Source organism: Lactuca serriola, chromosome 6 (genome assembly GCF_051521515.1).
Source record: "Lactuca serriola cultivar US96UC23 chromosome 6, Lser_US96UC23_V15, whole genome shotgun sequence".
Lineage (NCBI taxonomy): Eukaryota > Viridiplantae > Streptophyta > Magnoliopsida > Asterales > Asteraceae > Lactuca > Lactuca serriola.
In genome coordinates, this window is record NC_136413.1 from 123,421,192 (window position 1) to 123,445,692 (window position 24,501).

General features: G+C 34.5%; 1 protein-coding gene across 1 annotated transcript; it reads right to left on the reverse strand.

Moving 5' to 3' along the window:
• Positions 1-6,189: 6,189 nt before the first annotated feature.
• On the reverse strand, positions 6,190-8,524 carry LOC145060109 (uncharacterized). Its single transcript, XM_079007833.1, has 3 exons — positions 7,748-8,524; positions 6,404-6,946; positions 6,190-6,288 (listed from the first exon to the last, which is right to left on the reverse strand). Exons 1-3 carry the CDS (start codon positions 8,522-8,524, stop codon positions 6,190-6,192), a joined length of 1,419 nt encoding a protein of 472 aa, XP_078863959.1.
• Between the last annotated feature and the right edge of the window lie 15,977 nt (positions 8,525-24,501).

The following is a 24,501-nucleotide window of genomic DNA, read 5'->3' on the forward strand; positions in this document are numbered from 1 at the left end:
AATTCGGGAGCACATTTGACATTCTCGAAACTTAACACCCCATTTGTGACGGTTCCTCTTTGAGTGATTTTGCCACCTTCTCCACCCGCAAAGGAAATATATCCCCCATTAAAAGATTGAATGTTATGCAGTTGGGCGATATCTCCTGTCATATGCCGGGAGCAGCCGCTGTCGACGAACCAAGGTCTGACGACATTCCCCTGCAACTGTCCCTGCAAAATGTGCGGCTTTATTTAGATTTGGGAACCCAGATCATTATTTTCCTGGGTTGTCCCGATGCCTTTTCAGATCTATCATTATTTAATAACTTTTCAGAGGACACGGATGATGGATTGGAGGCTAATTTGGGCAACCATTGATAATTAGGTTTTCTAATAGTCCCGTGTGAGTTTGAAATAGGATTTTTATCAGTTTGCTTGGAGCACTTGGGTTTTCTACCAGAATTGGTTGAAGACCCATTGCTGCTTCTTGACGAAACCGACCTTGGCTTGACCATGTTCGGTTTTGGCAAACTGCTTGGGACTTTGTTATGAATGACCTTTTTATGCTTTTGAAAAACAGCCCGTTTTCTACTCCGATCGTCCTTTCAATCATCATTCCGAGAACGATTTCTAGAGGACTTTCTAGTTAAAGACCTTCCTTTGAATTCGTTCTCTCCTCTTGGTGACTCAAAATGCACAAACATTCGATTAGGACAATTCCTAGCTATATGACCACCATTACCACAATTGAAACAAATTTGTTTGTTATTGTTAAAACTTGTACTACATTTTTCATATTTTTTTCCATACCAACACCCTTGCTTTTCTCACATGAACAAGAAAAAAAATTAGGTTGTGAGACAAGTGAGGGTGCATCAAATGGAGAAACTTGTGAAACTGCTGGTTTTTCATTATTATCATCACAAACATTAGAATTGCCAACCACATCATCAAACACTTTAAAACCATTCAAAATAGTGTCAGACAGTGTAGAAACATCACAAAAACCATTGTCACTTGCAACATCAGAAAAATTAAAGTCTTTATTTAAAACTAAAACTTCAGGTTCAGACTAAGTTTTATTTTCAAAAACAGATCCTTAAACTTCGTGCTTTGACTGATTTAAGGATTGATCTGCAGGAGAAGTAGAAATGTTACTACTTTCAACATTAATAAATCCTCCCGAAACAAAACCAAATGGCTTGCCATAAACCATGGATGGTTCATTGGCAATCTCTTCCTTGGAAAAAGGTTGAAACTGATATGAATGGTTGAAAGGAGGAGGCACTTGATTATACCCTAAACCCTTTAACTTATTACGTTTAAATTGCATGCAGTGTTCTATCATATTGGCAACTACCTCACTTGATACATCATATTTTCGAAAATCAAAATCAGCTGTTTCAAATTTGTCCTTTAATGTTTCAATTTCAGCCACTAACTCAACGTTCTGTTTCTTTATGTAGTCATAATTTTCACATTTATTACTATAGTCTTTCCGAAGTCTCCTGAAGTCCTTTATTTTAGATTCTAATTGGGCCTTAAGAGGTTTTTGTCCTTTTCTAAGTTGGTAACCCTCATACCTAAGGTCCTCTACTTCCCTTTTAAGCAAGTCATTGTGTTCACGAATGAAGAATTGTAAGGTTCTCTACTTCTCTACTTAGTGTCTCAATTTCCACATGAGAATTTTAACATAATCAATACAAGCTTGAGAGCATGAGGGTAGACTTACCTCGTTTTTCTTTGGTTCATGAGAAGAAGATACCATCAACGCAAACTGCAGCTCCATCATTTGATCTTCAGCTACAACAATCTCCGTCGTAGCATCATCACCAACCTGTGCCAAATGAGCATTTTCAGGTCCTGATATGTTCAGGGCCTGCATCTGATCCTCCCATTCTAACGATTGCGCAACCATGGCCTTCTCGATGTTGACCTGAGCACCACTTCGATTGTTCCCAACTGCAACCATTGTCCGATCATTATTCAATCTTCTATCCGGTTGCGGACACTCACGAGCAAAATGCCCTGTAGTAAGAGCAAGATTTTCATCACCCTCCTTTCCATTTGATAAGGAAGCCACATTAGAGGGAGAAGCAGCTTAAGTAACCACGAATGATTGGTTCTAAGAGAAAGGCATGGCTGATGCAGCAGAAAGAGAAGAAGCTGATGGAGTGGAAAGAGACTGAATCTGAGCTTGCTGAGCAGCAAAGGGTTGACCTGCAGAAGAAAAAGTGAGAGATGAAAGAGCATTATTAGAAGAGATCCCAAGGTTTGCAGCTGACTATGAATTCACATGATTTAACTCCCACTGTCTGTCATAAATATCACAGGTCTTGATGACTGCCATCACTTCAGCAAGAGAGAGCTGGCTTAGATCCTTAGTTTTCTTTATAACAGATACATTCATGTCCCATGACTTTGGGAGAGCATTCAGTAGCTTCTTGTTTATTTCAGACTTGGTGTAAAAGATCCCAGCTACAGTCATCTCAGTGGAAAGAGTTGTGAATCTCTGCAGATGTGCTTCAAGAGTTTCTCTAGGAACGTAGTTGAACATGTTAAACCGTTGTCGCAGCATATCTTGGGGACTCTCCTTCATGTCTTCATTCCCTTCATAAACCTCGATTAGGGCTTCCCACAAAGCCTTAGCAGAAGTGTACTCCCTAAAACCTTGAGCTATATCAGGAGACAGGGCCATAGTCAGAGTGGCCAAATCTCTTTCCTTCTCCTTAACCTTTTGAAAGTCCTCATCAGTGTAATTTTCAATTGATTTATCAACCACTTGCCTTGCAACAGTGGTGGCTTTTCTGATAGGATCTTTGATGATACTTCTCCAGATCTTGAAGTCCTTCATTTTGATGTACTTCTTAATCCTGTACTTCCATTCGGGGAAACCTTCAGTGGACAATAGTCTTGGAATTCGAGTGGTTGTGCCCATTACAGAATCCAGCTCGTGGTGGTGTGTTTGACTTTGTGAATCCATTTAATATTAAATAGAAATTAAATTATTTAAAAATAAATTAAGTTTCCGGTCAGACAAAAATTCACGGTCAAAAGAGAGTTTGCGGCCGTAAACTCTATTCACGGTCGGAGTTTACGGTCGTAAAGTGTTTGCGGTCTCAGTTTACGGTCTAAGAATCCAAGTTTACAGTTGTTGAAGAATCCTTATTCACGGCCTAAGAACCAAGTTTACGGTTCAAGAACTGAGTTGAGATTGCGGCCGTAATCTGAGTTTACGGCCGTAAGCTCTGGCCGTAATCTCCCAGAAATTCGAGAAGAACGTAGTTTTTGAATTAAGCTTGAAACCCTCTCGCAGCAAACACCAACTTCAGTCGTAAACAATGAAGAATATAGTCAAAAATTCGATTGTAGGATGCTTTGACGCTGGTTTTGCTCTGATACCAATTGTAAGGTCCTGAAACGGAAAAACGCCTGGTAAAACTTTTGGAATAGCAGTCGTGAACTCTGTGGCATCAACAACCACTAAATGACCTAGCACACCTCTATATATATTGGAGCTGGGCCGGCCTTGGATTTACGTCCGTAAACAGGCTTACGGCCGTAAACTCATAGCTGGCCGTAAGCTACACAAAAGCTACCAAAACCTGCATATTGACTCAAAAGAACCTATTACATTGAAAGCCTAGACCAAACCATTAATTAGACCTTTCACACCATGAAGTGGTGGTCACATAGTGGTGTAGTAATGGTCCTAAGGAGACAAAAATCCTCACACCATTGTTAAACTCTTAAGAAGATGATGAGATTTTAGACAATATATCCATGTAGAATTTAGCATCATTGACCTCATCACCAGATCATGACTTCATGTTTATGATAGGGTGGTTTTCTAGTAGCTTCCACCACCGTCGATGGTGGTGGTTAGTGGTGGTATATGTTATGTTTTCAAGATAGAAGAGAAAATAAAAAAAACTTTAAGAATAAGAAGTTTATATCAATCTTAAAGTGGTCATGCTCTAGCGCAACCTCCCTTCCCTCCCCTCTTCCCCAGTGGCTTTTTTTCCGGTGACCTCCAGTAGGATTTTAGTGGCTTCTCTACCTCTCTCAGTTGCTTTACAAATTGACCACCCTTCACCCTTTTCTCCGTTAAAGTCGATGGTGCACTTGTAGAGTGTGCTCGGTTTTGGCCCAATAGATAAAAGAGTCTGCTACCAATTGTCTAATGGTCCATGGGATTTATCCCCTACGCTCCCTTAACTTTCCGTTTTAATAAAAACAACCAATAAAATCAAAAGTCGTAACAAATTAAGTTCCCAATTTTGACTCTCTTAGCCCCTCGCTAAAAATGGACTCTTTTTATGTTAAGTAATAGCTTTTAATTATTTTATAATAATATTTATTTTGTTGTTGTTATTATTATTATTTCTTTATTTAATATTAATTATTAATGAATCACTCTAAATTTTTATAATATATTTTATTTATTTAACTCATTTGTCTTATCTTAAAAGTTTATTTTTAATTATGTAATTGTACATATTATTTATTAAATTTTTTTTCTAAATAATCAAACAGAAAAAAAATGACGTTATAATATATATATATATATATATATATATATATATATATATATATATATATATATATATATATATATAAACAGTAGGTTGACTGGTTATATGTTAATGTTAATACACCAATTTTTGTTAACACAAAATATCAAACGTAACATCCCCATTCTTCCATATTAAGAGTTTGTCTCTACCAATTGGGTTATTCTCAATTAGATCTGGAATTGCGCTTGGGCCCACCAGGAACGCCCCTAGAAAGGGGGGAGTCTCTTCCTAATCTAAATGAACTGCCAAAAATAGTGTATGAACAACGGATTCAAATTCCAAACAATACTATTTCATCCCCCTCATAAATTTCTGAAGATTTGAAAAGGACTTTATAGAGCTGAGAATAGACCCGCATCTAGTGCAGTGGCGTGGAAGCAAGCTACCTTGACCATCTTCCGAAGTTCTAAATAATCTACTGATCAAAGGCTGTAAGGGCGGGCTGCTCTACATTTAGCCACATCATAGTGACCCCCGAAGTGATCTTATTCTAGTTGCGGGACGAAATCCAATATGATCTCTATCATCATCTCTATTCCCTTTGGCTTATTTAGTATTCAATAAAAAAACACAAATAACTTATATGATATAATGGGCTAATGATAATAAATAATCAATAAATAATCAATAAAAAATCAATAATAACAAGTTATAAAAAATACGTTCTAATTGGCTTAGTGATTCTTTTATTAAGGTTTCAAAAAGAACTTTGGCGCCAACTGTCCGGCTACACTAATTAGGGATCCAAAATGGCTTTATTCATTATTTTTTCTTAAAAAAAGCCAACACATTCAATTTAATCTAGAGAAATCCTCCCTAATAAATGAAAATAATTTTGTCACATGTCACTCTCTCATTAACTTTGACACATGTTATTTTTTGGTATTTTTGACTAAATGTTTTTTCTATTTGTCATTTTCTTATTTTTTTTTAATCTTTTCTTAATTAACACATCATATTTACACCTCAATTAATAATTTCCTTAATTAAAAATACCCAATAAATTATAATATTACTATTCATATAGTATTTAATATGTTTCATTTTAAATTTAAATTTCAAATATAAACAAATTTTTATTTAACCTTTCATATTTTAGTTTTTTGTTTTATATAACCCGTATAACATATGAGTTTTACAACTAGTTAAATATTATATTGTCTTTTGTTTCTAAATATCATCTTATCTAATTAAATGGTGACATGTGTAACATTTGATGTTCATTTAATGAAATTTAATAATATTTTAGGATACTAATATGACACATGTCATCATTTAAATTATTAAAATGATTGGTAGCAACAAAAAATAGAAGGATGTTTAATTTCTCTTAATCTATACTTAAAATTTATATTTTTTTCATTGGAGTCTTAAATAATTTTGAATCTCTAAAATCACTATATTTAGAAGGTCGCTATTGCTAAAAATCCATGACCATCGCCAACTCCATTTTCCACATCTCTAACTTGGCCTATTAATTTCATCAAACAAGCAAAGAAATACATATAAAATGGAGAACTTTTAATTGCTCAAATATATATATATATATATATATATGGAAGAAGTAGCCATTGATAAACTTCCAACAATAGAACGCGACTAAACCTACCAATATATATATTCTACGTATCTCAAGCAATTAACTCATTATCCAAGCAATCTCGTAACTTTATCTTGGTGACCTCCATGACATTGCTCTCGACCACGTCACAGCATTCGGTTTTTCCATTCTACATCAAATGAAACAAAATTCGATAATCAATCAACACAATGAAATAAACCCTAAAGTAAAAAAAAAAAAAAAAAAAAAAAAAAAAAGCAATGTAAACTAATATTAAAACTCGCCTGCTTGGGTTTTTTAATCGGTGACACAACTTCAATTCTAGAGATCAAGTCTGCAGAATGGTTTCCAGCTAACTCACAAGTCGGCAACCCACGTGAAGCCATGCGCACATAATTTGTTTGAACTTCACTTTCATTGATAGTTTTTATGGATTCAAATGTAAACACATGAGGAGTTGCACATGGATCGTTTGTGACTACTGGTCTTGTGTTGAAGATGAATATAGGTGGCTGAGAGTCCAAGAACCATGGCTTGAATGTCTCAAACGGGAACTTTAGGATGCTACGAGGAATGACTTTCTCATAAATCTGAACCGAATATCCCCATGAACATGAAAAAGACCATGTTAATCGTCTATCATAACATATAGTTTGTTGCACCAAACGAGATTGGTCAATGTCTGCAGCTTTCATGAGGTGTTTTGCAGATTCAAAACGGTCCATAGATTGAAAGATCGGGTCAAGGTGGTCTAAATGATGGAGAGAAAGCAATGGAGTTTGTGGATGTGAAGATAAAAATCCAGATACATCCCCATGTAGATCCATCTACAAAAAAAAAAAATTATAAATGAAAAATTAAATAGTAAACTAGTTTCTTAATTGTTAATTCAAGTATTTTAAACGGATTTAAGCACTCACTTTTCATTTTTGTTCCATTGTTATGATATTTTCAGGTTTTTAGCAAGGAAAGCAGTTAATCATGGAAAAAAGTTGAGACAATTTTGGTTACTAATATTAGTTGTGTAATTAAGCAATCAAAACAATAAGTATTTTGGGTAGAGACCCCGTAGATGAATAAAAGGTATGTATCTATATTTCAATAAGACATGTGACCGTTATATATTTCTTTATTACATATATTCAAAATGAATTTTTGAAACATGAACAAAAAAGTCTTACTGTCATGAAAATTTTATTCAAAGTGGTGGTAATAAACTTTTAGTTATATTTTTCAATCAAAATCAAGTAATAATTGATAAAACGACCAATGTTTAGATGATATGGACTTGAATACGTATAAGTGTATTGTTGTGATATTAGTATTGTTAGTGATGTTTCTTTTGGTTATTATACATGACATTGTCCAAAACGTTTCACAATAACGAAATAAAATTGAAAGTTGAGTGTTCAAAACTCCAAATAAAAATTTCATTGCCCTATATGAAACAACAATTAATGAAAGTTGGTTACTATTTTGTAAAATTGTCCAAACTTTTAACCAATAGTAATCTGTTTGTCTTAAAAATTAATCACGATCACTTAACAAAATTTAGACATTAGTACTTAAACCTGTTTTGTAAAATTGTATACCCTTTTTTATTTAAACCGATGTTTGATGAGTAATACCTGATGAAGGCCTCGATGAATAGTTAGTGAAACTCCGAAGTCATTAATACAAGTCATCAATGTTTGATCGGCAAACCTCAAATACGGGTACCTTCCAAGACAATCTTCAAGATTTTTTTGCACCATTTCCGCCAATGGATAACTCAATATGACTCCGGCTCCACCAAATCCCATGTCATATGAAAATATTTGATTTGATGATATACTCTCCGAGTTATCACCAATGTATATGTACTTTGTATGATCATATTTTGACAATTCATCCACCAAATTGTCAACAAAAAAGATCGAGTCGTCATCTCCCATGATATACCATCGTACCCCTTCCCTCTCTTCCCTAAAAACCTCAATCAACGCATGCACCATTCGCACCATGAATGGTGAAACATGTTTTGTTTCCTCCAATAACTTTGTATTATCATCAGAAATACGAAAAGGAGGGGAGGAATGCGACCATGGCAAGAGATCATCTGTGGGAGCTGTGTCGAGGTAGAGGTAGCCACGTGTGATGTTTGGACGCCACCATGACTCAATGTAGGATTTTCGATAGTGCCATGCATTTGTAGACCCCAAAATTGCAAAAACAAGGTTGGAAATGTTTGTTGTGTGATAAGATGGCAATGAGGATTGATGTGTTGTCATGTGAATGATGTCAGTCTGTAGGCATTTAGGATGGTTCGAAAATGAGAAAACAATGATGAAGATTAGAATCGATGTTGAAATGGCGAGTGTTGTGCAAATTATGGTTGATGAGGTTTTGAGAATAGAAGAAGCCATTGCTAAAAGGCAAAATAAGATTGTTGAATACTTGAATAAGTATGGAAGGGTTTAAGGTATTAAAAGTACGGAAATGTACTTCTTTTGAAAATGGGCTTTCAAGGATTAATACGCTAAATGGATTTTTCTATCTATGTACGAAAACGACTTTTATACACAATTAAAATGAATTGGCGGGACGTTGTTCATATATCTCGCAATGAGTTACATAAATCGGCTATCTTTTTTTAGAATATTTAAGATTTGTTTTCACCCATTAATAATAATATTTTGCTAAGAGATATACGAGGTCTATACTTTTGCTTCTTTCTTAAGCCTTTGAGTAAACGTCACATGTTTTGGGTATTCGTCTTTGACAAACTAACCATTTGGGGAGCAAATCCAGTGCACGGATCAAGCTATCTCCGGTCCATAAAAAAAAGTAACGGAAAATTATTTAGAGTACTACATTCTCATCCATTAAGATTAGTTATATCTCTAAAAACTTTTCATATTAAAAAAATCAAAAAACATCATTTATACTAAAATATATTTTTTAAGTATAGAGCGTAACTTTTTTTTACCTTCCAACAACATTTGTTATTAATATAAGTAGAGTTGGCAATAGATCAATCTAAGTTTAATTAATTCTAGGTTGAGTTCCTGTTCAACTTATTTATTAATTAGTTTAAATATTTCAAAATAATCTCAAACATTTTATTAAATGGATTGATAATTTTAAACCAACCCAACATTAGTTAAATGGAGTGTTACCAAGTTGTCTGTAAGTCCCCAAATATGTATGTGTATCAATCAGATCCGTTTGATGGTGCGGGATCTCAATCAAACAGATGATGTCAGATCACAATAAGAAGAGAAGGAGAAGAAGATGATGATGAATCTTGTATGTATTGACATGAATGAGGATCCGGATACAAGATCCACACACACTAACACATACTCTCTTTTCTCTCTCTAAAACACTTTCAAATGCACACACTTAAGCTCCTCTAGTGTTCATCACTCATTTTCGTCACACCCCTCACCCCTATATATATATATATATATATATATATATATATATATATATATATATATATATATATATATATACACGGGAAACATGGGCCGTAAACACCTCCCTGGTCGTAAACACATATAAGATATTACATAAAATACAATTTCCTAGAAAAGCAAAGTATAAACCATAATATTGACCCAATAATCTCCCCCTTGGTTTATAGCTTTCTTTTCTTTTCTTAAATGACCCAACAAGCTCCCCCTAAGAAGTAGATGGCTTTTCTTGTTAATCTCTTTGGAAACTTGGCTTCAGCTTTAATCTTCCAATTCTTTATAGCTTCAAGATGAACATGATGAATATTCACGTTAGGGTGCAAAGTCACTCTTGGATGTAGTATTTTAGGCTTACCTTCTTGTATGTGTAAATGGGTTGAGTCTTTCCTATAAATAGAAAGTGAGTGACACCCATTATGTATGTGAATCCATTTGGAGTGTTAGACTAGAGAGAGAAACTTTGTACAAACTCATTTGTATATTCTTTCTAGATCTAATAAGAGCTTACAAAGATTTATTTACTCCTTGTGTTCTTGATTTTACATGATGATTCACTAGATCTTTCTAATTCCGCCAAAGCCATCATAATCAACACCACTACAATTGGAATCAGAACGGGTGTTCTTGATTTGATCAAGAATTGATCATTGATGGCTATTTTGATTTAGTAATTCATTTTATGATCTTGGATCTTCGTGTTTTAGAGAGTTTTTGGATTCTCGAAATCGAATTCATCTTTGATTCTATTCATAATTCAATTTTCTTCACTAGAATTCAAGTGATTTTTACTTTCTCTCTCTAGAAAACCCATTCAAAATCACTTTCTCTCTCTAGAATTCTTCAAGTTTTTGTGATCATGGTGGGTTTTCCGTATGATTTGGATTTTGATCGTTAAAGATGTGAAATACAAAGTCAATGAAGATCAATTTTATGGGTTGGTGTTAAGCAAATTGATTTCATGGGGTAATATGGTTTCTTATGGAGGTTTGAACGATGATAATGGAAGCTTGGTATTTCAACCAATTTGTAAGATTGCATGGTTAAATAAAATTGTCTTTTCCATATTAGTTCGTAGTAGAAATCAAAAGGAGGGAGAAGAAAGAGATTTGTTCAATAAGAAATATGTTTCTTTTATTGAAGACCCAAATGATCTTCGTGCTCTTAAGGTTGTTGAAGTTCTTGACAATGGAGTTCAATGTGATGTTCTTGATGTTCAAGAAAAAGGAGTTCAAGTTGATTTTCATGATGAAAAAGTTTTTTGCTCGATTGGAGTTCAAACCGATGATATTTTGTGTTCTTGTGATTCGTTTAAACAAATGATTCCTTATCGGAAGCCGGTGATCCAAGAAAATCACAAGTATCAAACTCCAAAAGATTTGATTCAAACTCAAAATGTTCATGTTGTGGAAAGTGGGTTTGTTCATGGAGTCAAGTCTTCAAGATGCAAAAAGATGAGAAAGAAAAAGAAGAAGAAGAAGAAGAAGATCAATCGCAAAAACAAGCGGGTTTACTCACAAAAATCGTCAAATGTTGTGAAGCCGAAATCCTTTAAACAAATTTGGGTTCCAAAGAAACAATCTCCAAGTGTTGCATTGACTTTGAAGTCAAAACCCAAAAGTGTTGGTGGTTCTTTTGAAGATATTCTTGGATCGTTGAAGAACACGAAGAACGAGTTGTACATCTCGCATGGTGGGTGGTACAATGTTCGATTTGGAGATTTTCTCATTCCGACAAAAGAACCAAGATCTTCCAAATTTGATTCATTCGTTGAAAATGGATCTCGATTCGTGAAAAAGGTATCTCAAATTCTCAAATGGATTACAAAACATCCTTGATTTCGATTCGTACTTTCCGTTTTTCGTTTTTGATCAATTTGTCTCATTGGATCGAATCCGTTTCAACCCATTTGATTGATCCAATTATCTTTGTTTAGATCAATTCAAAATCAAAATCTTATTCTCAATTTTTTTTCTTTCACTGTTCATCGCGTGCCCAATCAATTTCAACAAATTCATTTTGTTTAAACGATTTACTGTTCATCCGATTTGTAAGCCCATTGTATCAAATCCAATACACATCTCGATTTCATTATTGAGCCCAAGATTGATTTAAATCCGTTTAACTCTAATTCAGTCTTGTTCGCCTTCTGTTGTACGCATATGCTTTATATTTCTTTCATCAGTTCCTCATTTGTTCATCGATTGTTATATGAAATCTGATTTCATCCCATCGTTTCTAACAATCATTTGTTGTTGATTGTTAATTTGAATTTATAAATCGATTTCATATGATTTATTATATGATGAAATCGATTTTGTTCAAGTCGTAACTTTGAAATCGAAAATTGAGTCTTTGATTTTAAAAATTTTGACTAAGAACACTTGAAGGAGGTGAAGAACAGTTGATTGAACAAGTTTTGATCTGAAATTTGTTGATAGAATGGTCGATTTTGTGTTTTTGATCTTTGACTTAAAAAAGTCAAACTTTGAAAAGAAAAATCAAACTCGATTTTCAATTGATGAATCGTTGAATTTAAGGATGAAATTGATAGATACAAGTTGTTTTGAGGCTGTGGATGTCGAAACTGAGTTTAATTTGGGTTTAAATTCGAAATTGGTTGGAATTTTCTTCTTGATGACGAACACTGTGAGTTGTCCATGTTTGCTTCTTCAACGAGATTTGGAATTCGAATGGCTGAAATCTGTTGTGTGATGTTCGATGATTGATGCTGATGAAAAACGAAGGGTATGTTGGAGTCGATGCTTTTATTGATTGGGTTTAAAACAAGAATCGTTGATTTTAGATTTCGATTTTGAATGTCGATGGTCGATACTTGAGTATCGATACTCAATTGTTAGTCGACTGGAACAAGTTGATAAAAGAACGAAAACTTGATTTTTGAAAAGCGAAAACTTGGAGTCTGAGTTTGATTTTGGAGTTCTTGGGTTGATTAATGAGGTCTAAAACCAAAGAACGAAGTGTCGATGATTTAGTTTGTTGTGCGAGTTCGCAAGATTGATTTGTGCGAGTTCGTTTGATGCCGATTGAAGTAATGAACGAGCAGATTGATTTGTCCATTCGCATTTGGGTCTCAATATCAATTTCGCATATGAGGTTGTATGGATTGGGGTTAAAGATGCGAAGGCTTTGCTTCTATGATGTTGATTGGGTTTAGAATTGAAAGTTTGTGTTGATGAACGAACCTTGGATTGTGAATGAAATGCGAATAATAACAATTTTGTGGTTGATGGTCAAACTGAATTCACATATGAGTGTATCAAAATCGGGTTCGCATCTGAGAATGTGCTTTGTTCAATTTTGGAGTCAAAATCTGTTCGCATATAAGGTCAAGAATGTTTGCATTTGGTTAATTGGGTTAGAGATGCGAAGTCTTCTCATCCATGGATCGCATCCATGTTTCAGTATGCGAAATTTGTTCATTCGCATCCATGTTTCAGTGACGTGCGAAGAATTTGACGATGCGAAGTATTTCACTGGTTAATGAATTGGGGAAGAAAATACACAAGTTTCGAAATTAGTCCCTAAAATTTCAAAAACATGGCAAAATTGATCCAACTTCGCAAATGGGTAATAAAAGCTGAGAAATTGCAGAATTTTCATTTCTGGTCCCTGCAGTTTGTGCGAATTTACGCTTTATGCCCGGGTTCGCAAATGGGCTAGAGTTTCGCATATTTGACTGTTTTTGGCGCAACGGGTCCCTACAAGTTTCAGAAAGTGACAATTTCTACCCGGATTTTTAAAAATCTTGCAACTTTCACCCAAAAAGTCAAAAAATTTCATAAATTGGAAATTTTTTGTGGCTTTTTCGTGATTGTTTTTCCGTGCAAGATTTTTGGTGATTCATTTTTGGTACACATCAAGGGGGAGTATCGTGAAGACTATTCCTCGAGCGCTTCTCATCCTTAGTGGGTTTTATAATCATTTTTTTTATTATAAAAAAGGGGAGAATAATGGGTATTCGAAGTTTCTCGGGTTTGTCGAATATTCATTTGCGGATTTGAAGACCGGTGTTACTTCGAGGGGGAGTTTGGTCTTGATTGCACTAGCTCATTGGAGATTGAAGCTGGGACATCCAATCCTAACTTTGAGGGGGAGAATGTTAGGGTGCAAAGTCACTCTTGGATGTAGTGTTTTAGGCTTACCTTCTTGTATGTGTAAATGGGTTGAGTCTTTCCTATAAATAGGAAGTGAGTGACTCCCATTATGTAAGTGAATCCATTTGGAGTGTTAGACTAGAGAGAGAAACTTTGTACAAACCCATTTGTATATTCTTTCTAGATCTAATAAGAGCTTACAAAGATTTATTTACTCCTTGTGTTCTTGATTTTACATGATGATTCACTAGCTCTATCATATTTCGCACATGCCATCATAATCATCACCACTACAATATTCAATAATTGACTTCATCTTGAGCAGTTGGGCATTTCTTCAGAATTTGGCATTGAACACACGTTGGGTGAGGAGGCTTGACATACTGATTCTTGAAAGATAGTGCTTTCAGTTTGAGAATCTTCAGAGAGAACATCAGAGAGAACTAAACTTCTAGATCACTCAGCAGGTTTAAGATAGCAGCAGACTGATTGAGAAGGCTTCAATGCAATCTGTCACATATTCTTCAATTTCAGCTTCACGTTGCTTCTGGGGTTGAAAGATTGAATGTCGAAAGAATAATCTTCATTTCTTGCTCCTTCGAATGCGAATTCTTCGATGCTCACAGATGAAGCCTTGGCTCAGAAATCTTCGACACAAACGTCATGAGTCTTATCTATACCTGAAATCACTTTTCAAGACAAAACAAAACTAAAAGAAAACTTAGCACAGAAATAAAAATATTTTTATTTTGATTTTTGATTTTCTTGGACAAGAAATAAAACATAAATAACATTTTTTTATTTTCTGATTTTTGTTAGGTTTTTTTTTAATTTTTTTAAAATTTTCCCCTATTATTTAAATTAGAAGAAACTATGAACAAATTTAACAAAAATAAAAATGATATCTAACTTTAAGAATGATTTGGGATCAAAGTTTTTAGACAACCTTACTCCACTTGTTAGTACCTTCTATCTTCACGTCTTTGTCTGGTCGATCGCCGGTATTGTTGTCCACTTAAACACGAAAAATTGTGACAAATTTAGGACATACTATTTGTCACAAGACAAGGTGAACTCAAGTTCCTAGATATTATATCTGATCCTAAGTTCCTAGATACTATATCTTAAGGACCATTCAACTGATGATGACCAGGGATATTGTTGTCCACCTAAATTGAGCAGCGAGATCTATAGACAATTTGTATGTGTTCAATTTTAGTTGTACTAGAACGTGTTTTCCGCTTCCTGGTATGCCCCAGTAATCAAGAACTTCCAAAGTACTCCTTACACCAGGTGAGCAGACAATCATTCGGAGAGAGGATAGATTCAGATTACTATAACTTATTGTTTCAGAAGGGTTGAGAAGTAGAAGGTTGCATATGCTGTGTACCAGGTCAGATTGGAAGTCACGCAATGGAGACAGCATATGGCTAACAGATAAGAGGAATTTCATATATATAACATACAGAGAAATAGAGTTGCATATGTTGTGTACCAGGTCGGATTGGAAGTCATGCAAAAGAGACAGCATATGGCTAACAGATAAGAGGAATTTCATATATATAACTTGAAGAGAAATAGAGTTGCATATGTTGTGCACCAGGTCGGATTGGAAGTCATGCAAAGGAGACAACATATGACTAACAGACAGAAAGAAATAAAACGATTTTCTACAGACCTAATTTATTGGAATTTACCAGTCACCCCATCAATACTGGAATTAAGGACAGAATCCGCACATCGAGGAAAAGTTAAACCACGGTTCCAAGTACGGGTTCATTTAATATGACGAGTGGATTCCCATCTATATCTCTCTGCTCAACCTATCCAAGCGTCGTATTGTCAGGCTAAACGTATCTAACTAGGTCAAGATTTTTCAAGTCTACAAATTTCCTAAGTTCAACTCTGCCTAGTCATGTCCATTTAGAATCTTTCATGTCTACCGACGCATCAAACCAGAGCATAGACCCTTCAACTTCGGGTACGTTACGCAGACTTAGATTGCCTGTCATCAATAGATAATATCACTTCCCAAAAAATCTCCCTCAAGCACACTTCATAACCAACATATTTTTGATTTTCTGATTTTCTAATGTTTTTTTTTTTGAAAATTTTCTAATTTTTGTTTTGTTTTTATTTCTCCCCCTAAATTTGTGCATAGGATAGAAACAAAAGTAATTGCGCAAATTTAAACTATCCTAAAACAAAAATTAGTCTTTAAAGTGAATCGGCTTAAGAAAAACTTAGGAGTATAGAGAAGAAAACTCAAACCATAAGTCACCGATTGAATTTGCATCCAGAAGGTCTGAGAATAGCACGTGTAAACTCAGAACAGATCTGAAAATTCTTCATGTCATTAAGCACTAACCTCGTTTGTGATCTCTTCCTTTCTTCCTTTCCCGCAAAAGGACACATTCTCCCAAACAATGTTCTGATTGTTGTACAGTTGAGAGATGCCTTCTATCATGTGCTTGGAACAGCCACTACCAACAAACCGAAGTCTGATGATATGCCTCCATAGCTGCTCCGACACAGAGCGGGATTAGTTGGTCTTTGGAACCCAGTCCATTTTAAAACTGGGTCGACCTTTGTCATCCTTGCACGATACTCTCTCCCATGACATATCCTGTTTATCACAAACAGAAGATGAAGAAATATTAGAATCGTTAGTTGATTTGGGAGATTGAGCCTTCGGAACCCATTTATAGTTGGGTTTAACCCATTTCTTTTTCGATCTGTTGGTTAGCTCAGTACTTGCTTTGGAACTTAATGTCGGCCGTTGAGATGACTTTGATTTTGGCTTCACGGGAGCATCTCTTGGATTGGACTTCTTGGTCGACATTCCCTTCTTGCCCTTGGGATTCGGATTCTTGTCCTTTGGAGTTTGATTCTTGGCCTTGGGAATTGAATTCTTGGCCTTCTTGGCATTCCAGTCGTCAATGTCTGATCGTGATCTCGAGGGGTTTCTTTTGAAGTATCTCCCTCTTGGCGCGTTCTGCCAGCCTTATGCGTAGTAAGGAACGTATGCACGATTTGGACAATTTCGGGCAATGTGTCCAGGTGTTCCACAGTGAAAACATGTCTTTTCCTTCACTGTGAAGTTGTTTCTTCCTGCCCCTGGTGGCGTATCCTCGCCTTGTCTCTGATTTTTCCTACATGCACAATTGCAAGAGGCACTCTGTTTCATTGGAATTGTTGTCCTGTACTTCTCAACAGCAGGTTGATCAAAAACAACTAAGTTCAAAGCAACAGATTCAGAGTTCAAGGAGATGTTGGTTTGTTCAGTAGTGCTCTCCTTGTTCTCATCTTATGCTACTTTACCTGCACATGAAGTAGAAACATTAGTATTTTCAACATTAATAAATCCTCCTGACACAAAACCAGATGGTTTGCCATAAACCATGAATGGTTCGTTAGCAATCTCCTCTTTAGACAAATGTTGATACAGATATGTATGATTAAAAGGAGGAGGTACATTATCGTATCCTAAACCCTTTGACTGATTTCGTTTGAAATCCATGCAATGATCGATCATGTTGGCAACTACCTCGCTTGATCCATAAAATTTTTGAAAAGCAAAATTTGCAGAATCAAATCTTTTCTTCAATGTATCAAGCTCGGCAGTCAGCGCATCATTTTGCCTTTTAACATAATTGTACAATTCACATTTCTCACTGTACTCTGCCTGAATTCTTCTAAAATCCTTTATTTTTGTTTCTAATCCAGCCTTCAGGGGTTTCTGTCCTTTCCTGAGTTGATATCATTCATATCTCAGGTCCTCAACTTCCATTTTTAATAAATCAATTTGTTCCCGAAGAAATTTAATTGTATCTTCACTAGATAGCGTACATGAAACTTCACATGATTTAGAACGTGAAACTTCATTGACCGGGAGGTTTGTGGAACTCATTGTTTTTCCACACTTCAATGCGTCAATTTCTTCAATTATATCAGCTAGACTATGACGATTGAGATCTTTTGTCTTCTTGATGACAGCCACGTTCATATCCCACGATTTCGGAAGTGAATTCAATAGCTTTTTGTTTATCTCAGATTTGGACAAGAAGATCCCAGCTATATTCATTTCAGTAGTGAGTGTAGTAAATCGCTGCAACTGAGTTTCGAGGGTTTCCCCGGGGATATAATCGAACATGTTGAAGTTTTGTCTTAACATCTCTTGACGACTCTCTTTCATGTCTTCAATTCCCTCGTAAACTTCAAAAAACTATTAAAAGCACAACTAGAACTTAAAAAGTCAAACTTAAATTTAAAAAATGCCCTTTGACTATAAACCTCAAAAGTCAACCTTAAAAGTCAAATTTAAAAGTCAAACCGAAAAACTAAATTTGAAAATTTAAAAGTCAAACGAGAAAGTCAAAGGTCAAACTTTAAAAGTCAAAGTCAAAATTTTAAGTAAAAAGTCAAAAATTAAAAATTAAAATTTTTGGTTGAAAATGGAGCTTAAAAATAAAAAGAAATTGATTTTTTTGGGCAGAAAGTGTAAATAATGTGAAACTTGGTTGCAGCAATGAATCCTTTTGAATTAAGTCGCGGAGTATTGGAACATGTTCCTTGCTAGATCAACTGGTCAGGCGGAGGGAAGGAGGATCAAATAGACCCGGGTTCGATCCTTGCCAGACGCAAATTTTTTTGAGGAATTGCTGCTTCTGCGAAGGTTACACGCGCGTGCTAGGAGAGCCAAACACCAAGCCAATCGGAAACGCTGCTGAGCCGAGCCGTCCTTCAAGCCGATCACCGAGCCCCGACCACCGAGTCGAGGCCGCAAACTCTGGCGACCTGTTTCCGGCCGTAAACTCTAGCCCGTAAACCCTTCAAAGACCGTAAACTTTCCAGAAATCGTTGTTCTTGACGAAAAACAACGTTTTTTTTACCCTTTTTACACCAGAACTCGATCAAAAACTCGTTTTTACGAAAAACGCGAAGAACAAACCCCCCTTAATTTTTCGAGATCTATCCAAAAATGCAAGAATCTTTCCAAAATAAGATCAAATCGGCTCCAGATCTGACAAAATGAGTGATACAAACCAAGCTCTGATACCAACTGTAAGTCCCCAAATATGCCCGTGTATCAATCAGATTCGTTTGATGGTGCGGAATCTCAATCAAACGGATGATGTCAGATCACAATAAGAAGAGAAGGAGAAGAAGATGATGATGAATTTTGTTAATGGTTTTTTCCTAAATAATGTTAAATTTAATAAATAAAAAAACATAACTTCTAAAATATAATACAATATAAGCCAAACACATGATTATGACTTTAACTGTTAACAGAAACTACAAAATACATAATAAATATTTATAATTTTAAATAACTTAATATATTAAACATTAAATAAACAAGTAAAAATACTCATGCAATGTAAAGGTCGGATATTTTTTGAAAGCAAGTTTTCTAGAATTTTCAACATGATTATCAATGTGTGTAATAAAATTAGAAGGTATAGCTTGTCCTATTATTATGTTCTCAAACTAAAATTTCATCTTTGATCCTGGTGTCAGGGTAGTTGTTCCATTTGATTGACATTACCAAATTTTTCTTTATCATTCCTTGTCTATTGATGTTTGTTTCACCTTCAAACAAAAGACCTGAAATATGATGAAATACTAATTTTAAGACAACTACATTATAAAAAAAACTATTAGCATAAAAAAAATAACCATCTAGAAGAAAACAAAATAGTAAAAAAAAAATAAAAATTAGGCTAATTATAAAAAAAATAAGCAAATGCTATAATTGATACATTGTTGTAATATGAAGAAATTTATTTAAAAAAAAAAGAACAAATGAATGAAAGTAGGTTGCTATTTGTTGAAGTGAAATATGAGAAGCTAACCCGCATTAATAGGGGAAACAGAAATGAGGAGGTACACATGGCCTCCTAAATCTTATGTAGCCCATGTAAGAATTGAAATGCCTCCCATAAAAGTTCTTCATTCTATGGACATTTGTCCTTTTAGCCATCACATGTATACAAATTTTCACAAAACCACGGTACAAAATAGCTACATACATTTCGTTGACCTTTTTTCTAAGTTAATATTCAAAATCAAGGGCTAAATGAATCATACTTTCTAGTATCAAGGGGTTGAATGAAAGCTCATGAAATCAGTACTCACCTAATTAGTGTTTTTTAGGTTTAAGGTAGGGGTATTTTGGTCATTTTGACTTTTTTTATGAAAGTGGTAATTTTAACAAAATGGAGAGGGTGGTGGATATGTGAAAGTTTACTTAATTAACCTTTTTATAAATATGGAGAACATAGATAACTTTCATATTTTTTTTAAAAAATGATGTCAGAAAATGGTTTTGCATTAGTTTTCTTCTATATAAACCTTGGCAAAATGCAGAATTTAATAGAAAAGTAGTAATTTTTACTTTTCTATCTTTTGACAGATGTACCCTTCTCAACTATTTACTATGATGGTACGACTATTTTTGTTAAATAAACAAACCAATACTTCAGTATTCAATATTTATTGATAGTGTGACATGCCCAATTGTCACGATTAAAAAAACCTTTCTATATATATAAAAACAAAGTATTCTTTATATAGAGGAATTTGTCCCATAAAAAGTATTTCCGAAGAAATGTATTGCTTCTTAAAACTTGGGATGTCATAACTAATACAAGAAATATAAACATAAATGTAATCATTACTGACCTTACAATATCTATTGGCCTACATTTCATTTAATCTCTCATCAGATCCAAACATCAAATACATTCGTATTGATACATGTGATATAAAGAAACTGAGCGAGTCGGATTGGGAAACTTTGTGAGTACATATGTTTAATTATCATACAATTAACTCGGTTACCTATTCCCCATTTTCTTCTATTTTTATTCTTAAGGATCTATCTTAAGGATCATCAAAATCATTGTTGATACTGTTTCAGGGATTTCTATGCAATACATATCAATACGTTTTCTTTTATATTCATTCCTAAGGATCATCAAAATCATCATTGATGATAGTATTGTTTTAGGGATTTCTCTACAATACATGTCAATAGAAAGTGGAGTGCATCAAATGGACACATAATCCATCGCTTAAGGGTTATAAACCTGACAGTGTGTCACAGGACTATCATCAATAGTCCAGTGGTCGTCAATTATACTATGTTAGATGACTACATCTCTTAGTATAGTAGTACTAGTAATTCAAGGATTGTTTTCATATCTCATCGTCCATCTCCCTCATTATTTTATTCATCCCTCGTTACCCATTACTACCCAATATACTTATAGATGTAAATATACATACATGTTATAAAAATTATCTTATATTATTTCATATAACACATAACATTTTTGCACATAAGCATGTATAGCATTTAATTATCTAAATACTTCTTATCTATATATAAGATGAAATTAAATATGCACTCAACTGATAAAAGTAGTTGATTAGAGGTTAGGACAGCGCTTCTCCTTAACACTTTATCCTTTCAAAAGACCTAGATGTATACTACACTAAGTCTTAGTCCATTTTTCATATTTCCTGTGACTATAATAAGGATAGTCTAGATTCCTCAATAGTCTCAATGTCTACATCAAGATCTATTAAGTAAGGAATAACACGGTGGGATCATATCGGAGGTAGGGTCTGTTTGGTATACAAAGAATACTGTTTGGAAATCCTATTTTAAACACCTCAAAAATTCAGCTTAGACATTACTCCTATAAGGAGATCTATTAGTATAATGATTTGGAATCACTAATAAATCTTATTTAGAAATTCATAAAAACCAGTATGGATATAAATATAAGTTACTCTAAAAATAATATTGAGTGTAGCTTAAGTTACAGATACTTTTTGAAAAAAGTCTGGAATTATACTGGCAGAATTTCGGCTTGATAGCTACCAATTGGTGGGCTCCTCGAGACCTCAGGTCTTCATTAAAAACATACAAACTAAAGAAAATCTAGAGGGTGGAGAGAGAGAGAGAGAGAGAGAGAAAGAGTGAGAGAGAGAGAGAGGCATGAAATGGTGTGGGGAACAAATGAGGTTTGTTGGTCTATTCATAGTCAAAATATCAAGGAAGCGCGTCGTGCCCAGACCAGGTGTGGGTCGCACCCTGTCTTTGGTCGACCGTTATCCTAGTGACATGTGTTTGGTAAGCAATGGAGCGATGTGGCAGCTTCTGCTTACGCAGCGCGCCTTTTTGCGTGTACGCATTCCAGGAGACTTTAAAATTTTATATCTTCTTCATACCAAATCCATTTTTAGCATTCTTTATATCCATGCATAGCTATCAAAGACATCTAAAACTTTCGTTTAGATTTCATTATCTAATTCTCATTTTACTTTTAAAGTAATATTTTTAACATGATTAGACTATTAAAGTCCGTATAAAAATCATGACTCTCGCATACGACATCCATTCTCAACTGTCTTTATATCGACAAATTCCGATTAACGATATCTTCGACTCTCGTTTAGTTTGCTTCGGCTAAAAATTAACTGGTCTTAATTTTGATTTATGTGTTAACATAGTTGCGCTGAAACTTTGAAAATTAATAACTTCCTCATATGAAGTCAGATTTAGGCATTTTCTATATGCGCGCTCTCACTTTTACGATTAATACGAATTTACTTTAGATTACTTAGGGTAATATGTGGTCTATCTAAAATTCACTTTTTATGACATGTGTAGCCGTTTTCGTTCAATCGTAGAACTTTAAAGAACCATAACTTCTTTATACGAAGTCAGATTTCAGAGTTTTTTATATGTATGGAATCTTTGTCATATATACTATAAATTTGGTTAAGGTTAATTGTCCTAAATAACCTTCTATAAAATTTTCATTTTTGTTGCTTATTCTATTTTAATTGGCTAGGCCGCATCTGCGATGTTACAGATAGCTACTTTGTTCACAAAATTTAAATTCAAGATTTTATTATAGTAGTATTAGGATACTGAGATTAATAGTATAAATAATAGTATTTTATTGAAAATATTAGTACAAATAATAGTTTTTTTTAGATTAGTATGAAGACACAAAAGGAAATGTTTCCTTCAGTTGTCTTCCATGTAGCTTAAATTTATTAAGGGTAAGAGCCACTTGAAAAACTTCAACCTCAAGAAACTCCACATAAGCAAAACCCTTTGGTTTCCCAAATTTATCAGTAAGAATAGTCACCTTGTTTACAATACCATAAGACTGAAAATGTTGCATAACTTCTTCAGGGGTAGAAGCTTTCCACCTGCAAAATCCATTTTTTTTAGTAGAAATTATGAATAAATACATGAAACCTAGCATAGTAAATGAGTAAATCATATGTAATCTATGAGAAATGAGATACTAAGTAATTAAGTGACTATATATGTAAATTTCAATGTTATACCCTGAAATCTATTCTTTTTTACTAAAATTTCTTAACAGAATCGTGGGATCTCTTTCTTCAAAATTCCTATGAATGGTTGCATCGCTGAGATCGAGGTCGTGAACTTCCAATTCTTCCTCTAGTTTCATCTTCCCATGGAAACTACATTAATAAATCCAAAGTACATCATAAATGGAAATCAAAAAATTTAAACATAAATCTAAATACAAATTAGTATTCCATAACTATTTGATGTAAAATAGATTTATAAATCCCTTGAGAAGTAACAATTAAAAAAACAGATATAACTAAAAATTAATTAAAACTCCAATCAATGAGTAATTTGATGTGAATAGGAAGAAAACTAACTTGTATTGCTTCAGCTGTTGCTTAGTGATAAAGGAATCCTTCCACAACAACATTTCATAACTTTACCAACCCTAAAAAACTTTAGGTCTGAAGGGGGATATGGTGAACACAAAAGTACGACGGATAGGGTTTTTCAGACCCAGTACTTAATCCCCAAATATGGAACGAACATGGGTGATGGAGCTCTTCTCGATTAACCGGCTTTCGGCGTAAATTGGTGTGAATTTGGTGACTAGCATGGGCAAGAATAACGTAAATAACCCGAGTTCGTACCAAGATGCAAACGAAACAATAAGGCATAAAAAATGAAATCACGATGAAGAGAGACTATGATGGCGATTTTTCCTCCATCTCTAGGGAAATCGAGGGTTAATTTTGGAAGCTGACGAAAAAAATTGTAAAAAGAACTGGGAAATCGAGTTTTTCAACTGAGACAAAGCTTAGAGGAAGATGTGTTAGAAAAAAAAGGGATCAGAATAACAATAAATACAAACTTGGATAGATTCAAGGATCGTGTTTATCAAACACTTTTTGAAATCTGTAATTCGTCTCTTTTGCATGGGGTACACAAATTCAGAAGTAGGATAATCCAAGAATAAACCAATCTAAATTAAAGGCCTAATTCAGATTGAAAATATAGAATACCTTGGTTGATGTTTCTTGAGAGATAGAGAAATTATGATATAATTTCGAGTATATGAATGTTCAACCCTTTCTATGGAACCATAGAAAAGTTCTTATCTTGACGGAAAGTGGTTAGAATCGGTTAAACCAAAAAAAGCACCAAAACATGGTAGTTATTGGACAAAACCGATACATGCATCATCATGATGTCATCAGTTGGTTTTTGGCGTGAAAATGCATGGTCTCACTTGCTACAAAAAATTTGTTTAGGCTTTGGGGCCAGGGGCTCTGCCCCTAGACCCCACCAAGGGGCTGCAGCCCCTTGGAACCCTACAATTAGGAGCACTGCCCCAGGTCCCCCGTATTCCCAAGTCCACATTTATCACACCAAGTGTGTACCTCGCAGATCCAAACTCGATTAGTAAATGGAGCTCGATCTATCTCATTTTTAATAATAAT